Source organism: Coregonus lavaretus (assembly GCF_964263955.1).
Source record: "Coregonus lavaretus genome assembly, contig: HAP1_SCAFFOLD_3380, whole genome shotgun sequence".
NCBI classification, from domain to species: Eukaryota; Metazoa; Chordata; class Actinopteri; order Salmoniformes; family Salmonidae; genus Coregonus; species Coregonus lavaretus.
Window position 1 is genome coordinate 11052 of NW_028158341.1, and position 13841 is coordinate 24892.

General features: G+C 48.7%; 1 protein-coding gene across 1 annotated transcript in view; it reads left to right on the forward strand.

The window, feature by feature from the left end:
* Positions 1 to 7568: 7568 nt before the first annotated feature.
* LOC311124110 (sodium/hydrogen exchanger 5-like) overlaps positions 7569 to 13841 on the forward strand; it is a gene marked incomplete at its 3' end in the record, with an annotated part of 43891 nt that continues 37618 nt past the window's right edge. The window contains exons 1-2 of the mRNA XM_084198319.1: positions 7569 to 7722; positions 7837 to 7977. Of these exons, the coding sequence (XP_084054445.1) occupies positions 7608 to 7722; positions 7837 to 7977 (256 nt within the window). The remainder of the gene's footprint in view (positions 7723 to 7836; positions 7978 to 13841) is intronic.

Consider the following 13841-nt stretch of genomic DNA (forward strand, 5'->3'; position numbering starts at 1 on the left):
ATGTTGGACAAAACCCACTGAGTCGATAATGGCTCCGAAGGACTTTTGGAGTGGGTCTGTGGACTTCTCCATGTGAATATTAAAATCACCAAAAATTAGAATATGATCTGCTATGACTACAAGGTCTGATAGGAATTCAGGAAACTCAGAGAGGAACGCTGTATATGGCCCAGGAGGCCTGTAAACAGTAGCTATAAAAAGTGATTGAGTAGGCTGCATAGATTTCATGACTAGAAGCTCGAAAGATGAAAACGTCATTTTTTTTTTTGTAAATTGAAATTTGCTATCGTAAATGTTAGCAACACCTCCGCCTTTGCGGGATGCACGGGGAATATGGTCACTAGTGTAACCAGGAGGTGAGGCCTCATTTAACACAGCAAATTCATCAGGCTTAAGCCATGTTTCAGTCAGGCCAATCACATCAAGATTATGATCAGTGATTAGTTCATTGACTATGACTGCCTTTGAAGTGAGGGATCTAACATTAAGTAACCCTATTTTGAGATGTGAGGTATCACGATCTCTTTCAATAATGGCAGGAATGGAGGAGGTCTTTATCCTAATAAGATTGCTAGGGTGGACACCACCATGTTTAGTTTTGCCCAACCTAGGTCGAGGCACAGACACAGTCTCAATGGGTATGGCTGAGCTGACTACACTGACTATACTATTGGCAGACTCCACTAAGCTGGCAGGTTGGCTAACAGCCTGCTGCCTGGCCTGCACCCTATTTCACTGTGGGGCTAAAGGAGTTAGAGCCCTATCTATGTTGGTAGATAAGAGGAGAGCACCCCTCCAGCTAGGATGGAGTCCGTCACTCCTCAGCAGGTCAGGCTTGATCCTGTTTGTGGGTGAGTCCCAGAAAGAGGGCCAATTATCCACAAATGTTATCTTTTGGGAGGGGCAGAAAACAGTTTTCAACCAGCGATTAAGTGCTGAGACTCTGCTGTAGAGCTCGTCACTTCCCCTAACTGGGAGGGGGCCAGAGACAATTACTCGATGCCGACACATCTTTCTAGCTGATTTACACGCTGAAGCTATGTTGCACTTGGTGACCTCTGACTGTTTCATCCTAACATCGTTGGTGCCGACGTGGATAACAATATCTCTATACTCTCTACACTCGCCAGTTTTAGCTTTAGCCAGCACCATCTTTAGATTAGCCTTAACGTCGGTAGCCCTGCCCCCTGGTAAACAGTGTATGATCGCTGGGTGATTCGTTTTAAGTCTAATACTGCGGGTAATGGAGTCGCCAATGACTAGGGTTTTCAATTTGTCAGAGCTAATGGTGGGAGCCTTCGGCGTCTCAGACCCCGTAACGGGAGGAGTAGAGACTAGAGAAGACTCAGACTCAGACTCCGACTCGCTACATAATGGGGAAAACCGGTTGAAGGTTTCTGTCGGCTGAATGAGCGACACCGGTTGAGCATTCCAACAGTATTTCCCTCCAGAAGCCATGAGAAAGTTGTCCGGCTGCAGGGACTGTGCGGGGGGAGTTATACTAACGTTACTGTCTGTACTTACTGGTGGCACAGACGCTGTTTCTTCCTTTCCTACACTGATAATACTCTTGCCTAACGATAAACCTACATTATGGGGACGTTGTATTGGGCAGCCACATGGGCAAAGTTCAAAGGTGGTGGAGAGCGGGAAGCATACCATCTCTCCACATAACACTTATAATTCCATCTCCAAGGAACCCACTTCATCTATCGCTCTTTTCAGCTTCCTGGTCTTTTTGTTCTTTCAGGAATTGTTTCATAATGCTAATTAGCAGCAGGTGGCTGATCTAGGGTTGACAGTAGTGCTGGGAACCAGAGAACAGACTAATAACTGATATACTGTAGCCGATGCGATAGGGTTGACAGTAGTGCTGTTGTTATCCCTCTGGATGGAGTCAGTCCTCTGTTATCCCTCTGGATGGAGTCAGTCCTCTGTTGTTATCCCTCTGGATGGAGTCAGTCCTCTGTTGTTATCCCTCTGGATAGAGTCAGTCCTCTGTTGTTATCCCTCTGGATGGAGTCAGTCCTCTGTTGTTATCCCTCTGGATGGAGTCAGTCCTCTGTTGTTATCCCTCTGGATGGAGTCAGTCCTCTGTTGTTATCCCTCTGGGTGGAGTCAGTCCTCTGTTGTTATCCCTCTGGATGGAGTCAGTCCTCTGTTGTTATCCCTCTGGATGGAGTCAGTCCTCTGTTGTTATCCCTCTGGATGGAGTCAGTCCTCTGTTGTTATCCCTCTCTGGATGGAGTCAGTCCTCTGTTGTTATCCCTCTGGATGGAGTCAGTCCTCTGTTGTTATCCCTCTCTGGATGGAGGCAGTCCTCTGTTGTTATCCCTCTGGATGGAGTCAGTCCTCTGTTGTTATCCCTCTCTGGATGGAGTCAGTCCTCTGTTGTTATCCCTCTGGATGGAGTCAGTCCTCTGTTATCCCTCTGGATGGAGTCAGTCCTCTGTTGTTATCCCTCTGGATGGAGTCAGTCCTCTGTTGTTATCCCTCTGGATGGAGTCAGTCCTCTGTTGTTATCCCTCTCTGGATGGAGTCAGTCCTCTGTTGTTATCCCTCTGGATAGAGTCAGTCCTCTGTTGTTATCCCTCTGGATAGAGTCAGTCCTCTGTTGTTATCCCTCTGGATGGAGTCAGTCCTCTGTTGTTATCCCTCTCTGGATGGAGTCAGTCCTCTGTTGTTATCCCTCTGGATGGAGTCAGTCCTCTGTTGTTATCCCTCTGGATGGAGTCAGTCCTCTGTTGTTATCCCTCTCTGGATGGAGTCAGTCCTCTGTTGTTATCCCTCTGGATGGAGTCAGTCCTCTGTTGTTATCCCTCTGGATGGAGTCAGTCCTCTGTTGTTATCCCTCTGGATGGAGTCAGTCCTCTGTTGTTATCCCTCTGGATGGAGTCAGTCCTCTGTTGTTATCCCTCTGGATGGAGTCAGTCCTCTGTTGTTATCCCTCTGGATGGAGTCAGTCCTCTGTTGTTATCCCTCTCTGGATGGAGTCAGTCCTCTGTTGTTATCCCTCTGGATAGAGTCAGTCCTCTGTTGTTATCCCTCTCTGGATGGAGTCAGTCCTCTGTTGTTATCCCTCTGGATGGAGTCAGTCCTCTGTTGTTATCCCTCTGGATGGAGTCAGTCCTCTGTTGTTATCCCTGTGGATAGAGTCAGTCCTCTGTTGTTATCCCTCTGGATGGAGTCAGTCCTCTGTTGTTATCCCTCTGGATGGAGTCAGTCCTCTGTTGTTATCCCTCTGGATGGAGTCAGTCCTCTGTTGTTATCCCTCTGGATGGAGTCAGTCCTCTGTTGTTATCCCTCTGGATATAGTCAGTCCTCTGTTGTTATCCCTCTGGATGGAGTCAGTCCTCTGTTGTTATCCCTCTGGATGGAGTCAGTCCTCTGTTGTTATCCCTCTGGATGGAGTCAGTCCTCTGTTGTTATCCCTCTGGATGGAGTCAGTCCTCTGTTGTTATCCCTCTGGATGGAGTCAGTCCTCTGTTGTTAAACCTCTGGATGGAGTCAGTCCTCTGTTGTTATCCCTCTGGATGGAGTCAGTCCTCTGTTGTTATCCCTCTGGATGGAGTCAGTCCTCTGTTGTTATCCCTCTGGATGGAGTCAGTCCTCTGTTGTTATCCCTCTGGATGGAGTCAGTCCTCTGTTGTTATCCCTCTGGATGGAGTCAGTCCTCTGTTGTTATCCCTCTGGATGGAGTCAGTCCTCTGTTGTTATCCCTCTCTGGATGGAGTCAGTCCTCTGTTGTTATCCCTCTGGATGGAGTCAGTCCTCTGTTGTTATCCCTCTGGATGGAGTCAGTCCTCTGTTGTTATCCCTCTGGATGGAGTCAGTCCTCTGTTGTTATCCCTCTGGATGGAGTCAGTCCTCTGTTGTTATCCCTCTGGATGGAGTCAGTCCTCTGTTGTTATCCCTCTGGATAGAGTCAGTCCTCTGTTGTTATCCCTCTGGATGGAGTCAGTCCTCTGTTGTTATCCCTCTGGATGGAGTCAGTCCTCTGTTGTTATCCCTCTGGATGGAGTCAGTCCTCTGTTGTTATCCCTCTGGGTGGAGTCAGTCCTCTGTTGTTATCCCTCTGGGTGGAGTCAGTCCTCTGTTGTTATCCCTCTGGGTGGAGTCAGTCCTCTGTTGTTATCCCTCTGGATGGAGTCAGTCCTCTGTTGTTATCCCTCTGGATGGAGTCAGTCCTCTGTTGTTATCCCTCTGGATGGAGTCAGTCCTCTGTTGTTATCCCTCTGGATGGAGTCAGTCCTCTGTTGTTATCCCTCTGGATGGAGTCAGTCCTCTGTTGTTATCCCTCTCTGGATGGAGTCAGTCCTCTGTTATTATCCCTCTGGATGGAGTCAGTCCTCTGTTGTTATCCCTCTGGATGGAGTCAGTCCTCTGTTGTTATCCCTCTGGATGGAGTCAGTCCTCTGTTGTTATCCCTCTGGATGGAGTCAGTCCTCTGTTGTTAAACCTCTGGATGGAGTCAGTCCTCTGTTGTTATCCCTCTGGATGGAGTCAGTCCTCTGTTGTTATCCCTCTGGATGGAGTCAGTCCTCTGTTGTTATCCCTCTGGATGGAGTCAGTCCTCTGTTGTTATCCCTCTGGATGGAGTCAGTCCTCTGTTGTTATCCCTCTGGGTGGAGTCAGTCCTCTGTTGTTATCCCTCTGGGTGGAGTCAGTCCTCTGTTGTTATCCCTCTGGGTGGAGTCAGTCCTCTGTTGTTATCCCTCTGGGTGGAGTCAGTCCTCTGTTGTTATCCCTCTGGATGGAGTCAGTCCTCTGTTGTTATCCCTCTGGATGGAGTCAGTCCTCTGTTGTTATCCCTCTGGATGGAGTCAGTCCTCTGTTGTTATCCCTCTCTGGATGGAGTCAGTCCTCTGTTATTATCCCTCTGGATGGAGTCAGTCCTCTGTTGTTATCCCTCTGGATGGAGTCAGTCCTCTGTTGTTATCCCTCTGGATGGAGTCAGTCCTCTGTTGTTATCCCTCTGGATGGAGTCAGTCCTCTGTTGTTATCCCTCTGGATGGAGTCAGTCCTCTGTTGTTATCCCTCTGGATAGAGTCAGTCCTCTGTTGTTATCCCTCTGGATGGAGTCAGTCCTCTGTTGTTATCCCTCTGGATGGAGTCAGTCCTCTACAGCTTACCATGAGGTATTCTAACTCAGTCAAGCAGAACCCAGAGACTTCCTTAATATTAGAGACTGGGTACCAGCTGTTATTGACAAATAGACACAGACCACCACCCCTCGTCTTACCGGAGGTTGCTGTTCTGTCTTGCCGATGCACGGAAAAACCAGCCAACTGTATGTTATCCATGTCGTCGTTCAGCCACGACTCGGTGAAACATAAGATATTACAGTTTTTAATGTCCCGTTGATAGGATATTCTCCAGTGGTTGCACGTTGACCAATAGAACGGAGGGAAGAGGCCTCCAAAGTTAAAGCCAAGTGCATCTCAGTTTACTGACGTCATAGATAGCACTGGACCCTTAGCAACTGTGGAATCAGTATCTGGTGTCAACTCAGATGTTTTATGCATGGTTGCAGTGCCAGCACATCATCACTGGGGTTGGTAGGGGTGATCAGGTGTGGCGGATACATAATATTGTGTTGGATGGGACTTGCATAAATTACCCATTTTGCTGATATGTGTGAATAGATTGGATCTTCTTCGTACCTGTGCTATGCATATTAAATTAAATCACATTTTATTGGTCGCATACACATATTTAGCAGATGTTATTGCGGGTGTAGTGAAATGCTTGTGTTCCTAGCTCCAACAGTGCAGTAGTATCTAACAATACACACACACACATCTAAAAAATATAAATAAATATTAGAACGAGCAATGTCACAGTCTGGAATATAAATGTACAGGATGGTGTGTATAGACAGTATGGACAGTATATGAATAGAGAAGGTGTGTTCAGCAGTAGTTATATAGGATGAGCCTGGACTAGAATACAGTATATACGAATTACATAGCCTACATTTTCTTGTTGTGTGTGTGTGTGTGTCTGTGTCCCAGTGTTCCACTTGTCCCAGAGAGATGTGATTCTGCAGGGCCTGGTGCTATCTGATGTGATTCTGCAGGGCCTGGTGCTATCTGATGTGATTCTGCAGGGCCTGGTACTATCTGATGTGATTCTGCAGGGCCTGGTACTATCTGATGTGATTCTGCTGGTCCTGGTACTATCTGATGTGATTCTGCAGGGCCTGGTACTATCTGATGTGATTCTGCTGGTCCTGGTACTATCTGATGTGATTCTGCAGGTCCTGGTGCTATCTGATGTGATTCTGCAGGGCCTGGTGCTATCTGATGTGATTCTGCAGGGCCTGGTGCTATCTGATGTGATTCTGCTGGTCCTGGTACTATCTGATGTGATTCTGCAGGGCCTGGTGCTATCTGATGTGATTCTGCTGGTCCTGGTACTATCTGATGTGATTCTGCAGGGCCTGGTGCTATCTGATGTGATTATGCAGGGCCTGGTGCTATCTGATGTGATTCTGCAGGGCCTGGTACTATCTGATGTGATTCTGCTGGTCCTGGTACTATCTGATGTGATTCTGCAGGGCCTGGTGCTATCTGATGTGATTCTGCAGGGCCTGGTGCTATCTGATGTGATTCTGCAGGGCCTGGTGCTATCTGATGTGATTCTGCAGGGCCTGGTGCTATCTGATGTGATTCTGCAGGGCCTGGTGCTATCTGATGTGATTCTGCAGGGCCTGGTGTTATCTGATGTGATTCTGCAGGGCCTGGTACTATCTGATGTGATTCTGCTGGTCCTGGTACTATCTGATGTGATTCTGCAGGGCCTGGTGCTATCTGATGTGATTCTGCAGGGCCTGGTGCTATCTGATGTGATTCTGCAGGGCCTGGTGCTATCTGATGTGATTCTGCAGGGCCTGGTGCTATCTGATGTGATTCTGCTGGGCCTGGTGCTATCTGATGTGATTCTGCTGGGCCTGGTGCTATCTGATGTGATTCTGCTGGGCCTGGTGCTATCTGATGTGATTCTGCTGGGCCTGGTGCTATCTGATGTATGTTACATATATGATGCTATATTTAAATGTGTCTGTGTTCCCCTCTCCTCTCCTCTCTCCTTTCCTCTCCTCCCCTGTCCTCTCTCCTGTTCCCTCCTCTTTTGTCCTCTCTCCTGTCCTCTCTCCTCCCCTCTCCTTACCTCTCCTCTCCCCTCTCCTCTCTCCTTTCCTCTCCTCTCCTGTCCTCTCTCCTGTTCCCTCCTCTCCTGTCCTCTCTCCTGTTCCCTCCTCTTTTGTCCTCTCTCCTGTCCTCTCTCCTCTCATCTCCTGTCCTCTCTCCTCTCCTGTCTCTCCTCTCCTGTCCTCTCCTCTCCTCTCTCCTGTCCTCTCTCCTGCCCTCTCTCCTCTTCTCTCTCTTCTCCTCTCCTGTCCTCTCTCTTCTCATCTCCTGTCCTCTCTCCTCTCCTGTCCTCTCCTCTCCTGTCCCATCCTCTCTCCTCTCCTTTCCTCTCTTCTCTCCACTCTCCCCTCCCCTCCTCTCCTGTCCTCTCTCCTCTCCTCTCCTCTCCTCTCCTGTCCTTTCTTCTCAGTGTTCCACTTCTCCCAGCGGTTCACCACGGTGGTTCCAGAGAGCTGTATGTTGATCCTGCTGGGTCTGGTGCTGGGTGGCATAGTACTGCTGGCCAGTAAGAAACAACTGTACCAGCTAGAGCCCGGTCTGTTCTTCCTCTTCCTCCTGCCCACCATCGTAGGTAGGTGCCTTCTCTCTGGGGGAATCTCCACTACTGCTCACAAGTCAGCAGCTCATTGAACCCCGTCTACCCTGTATCCTGTGCATATGACGGATCCTCTTTGATTTGATTTAGGTGACGCCGGGTATTTCATGCCCGCAAGGCTCTTCTTTGACAATCTGGGAACCATCCTACTGTATGCTGTGGTGGGAACACTCTGGAATGCCTTCTGTACCGGCTTCTGCCTCTACGGGGTTAAACTGCTGGGGATCATAGGTGAGTCAAGCTGCTGGGAATCATAGGTGAGTCAAGCTGCTGGGGATCAGAGGTGAGTCAAGCTGCTGGGGATCATAGGTGAGTCAAGCTGCTGGGGATCATAGGTGAGTCAAGCTGCTGGGGATCATAGGTGAGTCAAGCTGCTGGGGATCATAGGTGAGTCAAGCTGCTGGGAATCATAGGTGAGTCAAGCTGCTGGGGAACGGAGGTGAGTCAAGCTGCTGGGAAACAGAGGTGAGTCAAGTTGCTGGGGATCGGAGGTGAGTCAAGCTGCTGGGAATCATAGGTGAGTCAAGCTGCTGGGGATCATAGGTGAGTCAAGCTGCTGGTGATCGGAGGTGAGTCAAGCTGCTGGGGAACAGAAGTGAGTCAAGCTGCTGGGGATCGGAGGTGAGTCAAGTTGCTGGGGATCGGAGGTGAGTCAAGCTGCTGGGAATCATAGGTGAGTCAAGCTGCTGGGGATCAGAGCTGAGTCAAGCTGCTGGGGATCATAGGTGAGTCAAGCTGCTGGGGATCGGAGGTGAGTCAAGCTGCTGGGAATCATAGGTGAGTCAAGCTGCTGGGGATCAGAGGTGAGTGTTTGAGGATCAGAGGTGAGTGGTTGGGGATCAGAGGTGAGTGGTTGTGGGTCAGAGGTGAGTGGATGGGGGTCAGAGGTGAGTGGTTGGGGTCAGGTTAGGGGTCGTGGTTAGGGAACCATCCTACTGAATGCTGTGGTGGGAACACCTCTGGAGTGCCTTCTGCACCGGCTTCTGCCACTACGGAGGAAGCCCTTTCCACTCACTTTCCACTTGAAAATGGCAGATTTCATCATTGATAAGCACCTAAATTGGAACGCAGTGGCTGGACAGTAACACGCTATACATGATGTCAGAGCTCAGTGGCTGGACAGTAACACGCTATACATGATGTCAGAGCTCAGTGGCTGGACAGTAACACGCTATACATGATGTCAGAGCTCAGTGGCTGTAAGGTAACACGCTATACATGACGTCAGAGCTCAGTGGCTGGACAGTAACACGCTATACATGACGTCAGAGCTCAGTGGCTGGACAGTAACATGCTATACATGACGTCAGAGCTCAGTGGCTGGACAGTAACACGCTATACATGACGTCAGAGCTCAGTGGCTGGACAGTAACATGCTATACATGACGTCAGAGCTCAGTGGCTGGACAGTAACACGCTATACATGACGTCAGAGCTCAGTGGCTGGACAGTAACACGCTATACATGACGTCAGAGCTCAGTGGCTGGACAGTAACACGCTATACATGACGTCAGAGCTCAGTGGCTGTACAGTAACACGCTATACATGACGTCAGAGCTCAGTGGCTGGACAGTAACATGCTATACATGACGTCAGAGCTCAGTGGCTGGACAGTAACACGCTATACATGACGTCAGAGCTCAGTGGCTGGACAGTAACATGCTATACATGACGTCAGAGCTCAGTGGCTGGACAGTAACATGCTATACATGACGTCAGAGCTCAGTGGCTGGACAGTAACACGCTATACATGGCGTCAGAGCTCAGTGGCTGGACAGTAACACGCTATACATGACGTCAGAGCTCAGTGGCTGGACAGTAACATGCTATACATGACGTCAGAGCTCAGTGGCTGTACGGTAACACGCTATACATGACGTCAGAGCTCAGTGGCTGGACAGTAACATGCTATACATGACGTCAGAGCTCAGTGGCTGGACAGTAACACGCTATACATGAGGTCAGAGCTCGGTGGCTGTACAGTAACATGCTATACATGACGTCAGAGATCAGTGGCTGGACAGTAACATGCTATACATGAGGTCAGAGCTCAGTGGCTGGACAGTAACATGCTATACATGACGTCAGAGCTCAGTGGCTGTACAGTAACATGCTATACATGACGTCAGAGCTCAGTGGCTGTACAGTAACATGCTATACATGACGTCAGAGCTCAGTGGCTGGACAGTAACACGCTATACATGACGTCAGAGCTCAGTGGCTGTACGGTAACACGCTATACATGACGTCAGAGCACAGGGTCTGTACAGTAACATGCTATACATGACGTCAGAGCTCAGTGGCTGGACAGTAACATGCTATACATGACGTCAGAGCTCAGTGGCTGTAGAGTAACATGCTATACATGAGGTCAGAGGTCAGTGGCTGGACAGTAACATGCTATACATGACGTCAGAGCTCAGTGGCTGGACAGTAACATGCTATACATGACGTCAGAGGTCAGTGGCTGGACAGTAACATGCTATACATGATGTCAGAGCTCAGTGACTGGACAGTAACATGCTATACATGACGTCAGAGCTCAGTGGCTGGACAGTAACATGCTATACATGACGTCAGAGCTCAGTGGCTGGACAGTAACACGCTATACATGACGTCAGAGCTCAGTGGCTGGACAGTAACACGCTATACATGACGTCAGAGCTCAGTGGCTGGACAGTAACATGCTATACATGACGTCAGAGTTCAGTGGCTGGACAGTAACACGCTATACATGACGTCAGAGCTCAGTGGCTGGACAGTAACATGCTATACATGACGTCAGAGGTCAGTGGCTGTACAGTAACATGCTATACATGAGGTCAGAGGTCAGTGGCTGGACAGTAACACGCTATACATGACGTCAGAGGTCAGTGGCTGGACAGTAACATGCTATACATGAGGTCAGACCTCCGGCGCTGCCCTTCACAGCTCTGTCTGGGTTTTGACTGACAGACGTTGTGAACTTGAGCACCTCGCGCGACAGGAAGTTACCCTCATCCCTCCTGCTGATTGGGTAACTTTTGCACATTTAGTTGTTGTCTGAGTGAGGGGAAATGCTGTAAGTGGTCCTCTGTAGCTCAGTTGGTAGAGCATGGCGCTTGTTAACGCCAGGGTAGTGGGTTCGATCCCCGGGACCACCAATACGTAAAAATGTATGCACACATGACTGTAAGTCGCTTTGGATAAAAGCGTCTGCTAAATGGCTTATTATTATTATTATTATTATTATTATTATTATTATAAATCGAGAGGAGTCTGTGTGTTCTGAAAGATGAGATGTTGAGGATTAGAATAAGTACCGCTTTGGTGTCATGCAAACCAAACACCTGTGAGTCCAAAGGTGCACTTCACATTTCAGCCTGCTGTGCTTTGAAAACTCATTTAATTTACAGTGTCAACGTTTATGATCGTTGTGTTTTGATCCACAGTTACAAGGATGACATGCGTTACACCCTGGGATGACATGCGTTACACCCTGGGATGACATGCGTTACACCCTGGGATGACATGCGTTACACCCTGGGATGACATGCGTTACACCCTGGGATGACATGCGTTACACCCTGGGATGACATGCGTTACACCCTGGGATGACATGCGTTACACCCTGGGATGACATGCGTTACACCCTGGGATGACATGCGTTACACCCTGGGATGACATGCGTTATACAGCCAACAGGCTGTATCCTGACAGTTTTAGACAGTAGCCAACAGGCTGTATCCTGACAGTTTTAGACAGTAGCCAACAGGCTGTACCCTGACAGTTTTAGACAGTAGCCAATAGGCTGTATCCTGACAGTTTTAGACAGTAGCCAACAGGCTGTATCCTGACAGTTTTAGACAGTAGCCAACAGGCTGTATCCTGACAGTAGCCAACAGGCTGTATCCTGACAGTTTTAGACAGTAGCCAACAGGCTGTATCCTGACAGTTTTAGACAGTAGCCAACAGGCTGTACCCTGACAGTTTTAGACAGTAGCCAACAGGCTGTATCCTGACAGTTTTAGACAGTAGCCAACAGGCTGTATCCTGACAGTTTTAGACAGTAGCCAACAGGCTGTATCCTGACAGTTTTAGACAGTAGCCAACAGGCTGTACCCTGACAGTTTTAGACAGTAGCCAACAGGCTGTATCCTGACAGTTTTAGACAGTAGCCAACAGGCTGTATCAAGACAGTTTTAGACAGTAGCCAACAGGCTGTATCCTGACAGTTTTAGACAGTAGCCAACAGGCTGTATCAAGACAGTTTTAGACAGTAGCCAACAGGCTGTATCCTGACAGTTTTAGACAGTAGCCAACAGGCTGTATCCTGACAGTTTTAGACAGTAGCCAATAGGCTGTATCCTGACAGTTTTAGACAGTAGCCAACAGGCTGTACCCTGACAGTTTTAGACAGTAGCCAACAGGCTGTATCCTGACAGTTTTAGACAGTAGCCAACAGGCTGTATCCTGACAGTTTTAGACAGTAGCCAACAGGCTGTACCCTGACAGTTTTAGACAGTAGCCAACAGGCTGTATCCTGACAGTTTTAGACAGTAGCCAACAGGTTATTGTGGCTATCTGAGCATAATATAGGAGTCACAACAAAACCAATGGAGAAAATCCCATAACATTTTCACATGGAAATATCTTTTGATATCTATGATATAGCCTACAGTAGCCTCTGGTGTTCAGTGCAGTTCTACATTGCATGAGACGTTTTTACATGATGAAGGACTTGACATTAATTAATGATTTTTTTTACTTGGTCTGTAACACCAGGGGCCAAATAGGTGACTGTAAATTACATTGTATTGTGTTGTATGATGCAAGAAACCACTTTACTAAATAACATGTATTATTACCATACAGAGAATTAGACAATGTAGGCTACCCTGCTGCCTATTGGCGTATTTGCATATCAAGCCTGTCTCAAAATACACAACACTGTCAGCTTGACATACCATCACCTGCACCATCACATTGTTAGCTTTGTGATGGCTAAGGTCAAGAGGGTGATCATGTCTGTTTGCGAGACAGAGGATCCAGTGTGGAATACCAGGTTAGGCTCATGAAGAAGGAAACAGTACTGTAAAGCAAACAGCATGATGCCCGTTACACCACTATGCTAACTGATGTCCATTCATTCCCCTTGGTGTCTCTGCGTGTTCAGATCAGAGGGTGCAGGCAGGTCTGATGTGTCTCTGTGTGTTCAGATCAGAAGGTGCAGGCAGGTCTGATGTGTCTCTGTGTGTTCAGATCAGAAGGTGCAGGCAGGTCTGATGTGTCTCTGTGTGTTCAGATCAGAGGGTGCAGGCAGGTCTGATGTGTCTCTGTGTGTTCAGATCAGAAGGTGCAGGCAGGTCTGATGTGTCTCTGTGTGTTCAGATCAGAATGTGCAGGCAGGTCTGATGTGTCTCTGTGTGTTCAGATCAGAAGGTGCAGGCAGGTCTGATGTGTCTCTGCGTGTTCAGATCAGAGGGTGCAGGCAGGTCTGATGTGTCTCTGTGTGTTCAGATCAGAAGGTGCAGGCAGGTCTGATGTGTCTCTGCGTGTTCAGATCAGAGGGTGCAGGCAGGTCTGATGTGTCTCTGTGTGTTCAGATCAGAAGGTGCAGGCAGGTCTGATGTGTCTCTGCGTGTTCAGATCAGAGGGTGCAGGCAGGTCTGATGTGTCTCTGTGTGTTCAGATCAGAAGGTGCAGGCAGGTCTGATGTGTCTCTGCGTGTTCAGATCAGAGGGTGCAGGCAGGTCTGATGTGTCTCTGTGTGTTCAGATCAGAAGGTGCAGGCAGGTCTGATGTGTCTCTGCGTGTTCAGATCAGAGGGTGCAGGCAGGTCTGATGTGTCTCTGTGTGTTCAGATCAGAGGGTGCAGGCAGGTCTGGTGTGTCTCTGTGTGTTCAGATCAGAGGGTGCAGGCAGGTCTGATGTGTCTCTGTGTGTTCAGATCAGAGGGTGCAGGCAGGTCTGATGTGTCCCTGTGTGTTCAGATCAGAAGGTGCAGGCAGGTCTGATGTGTCCCTGTGTGTTCAGATCAGAAGGTGCAGGCAGGTCTGATGTGTATCTGTGTGTTCAGATCAGAAGGTGCAGGCAGGTCTGATGTGTCCCTGTG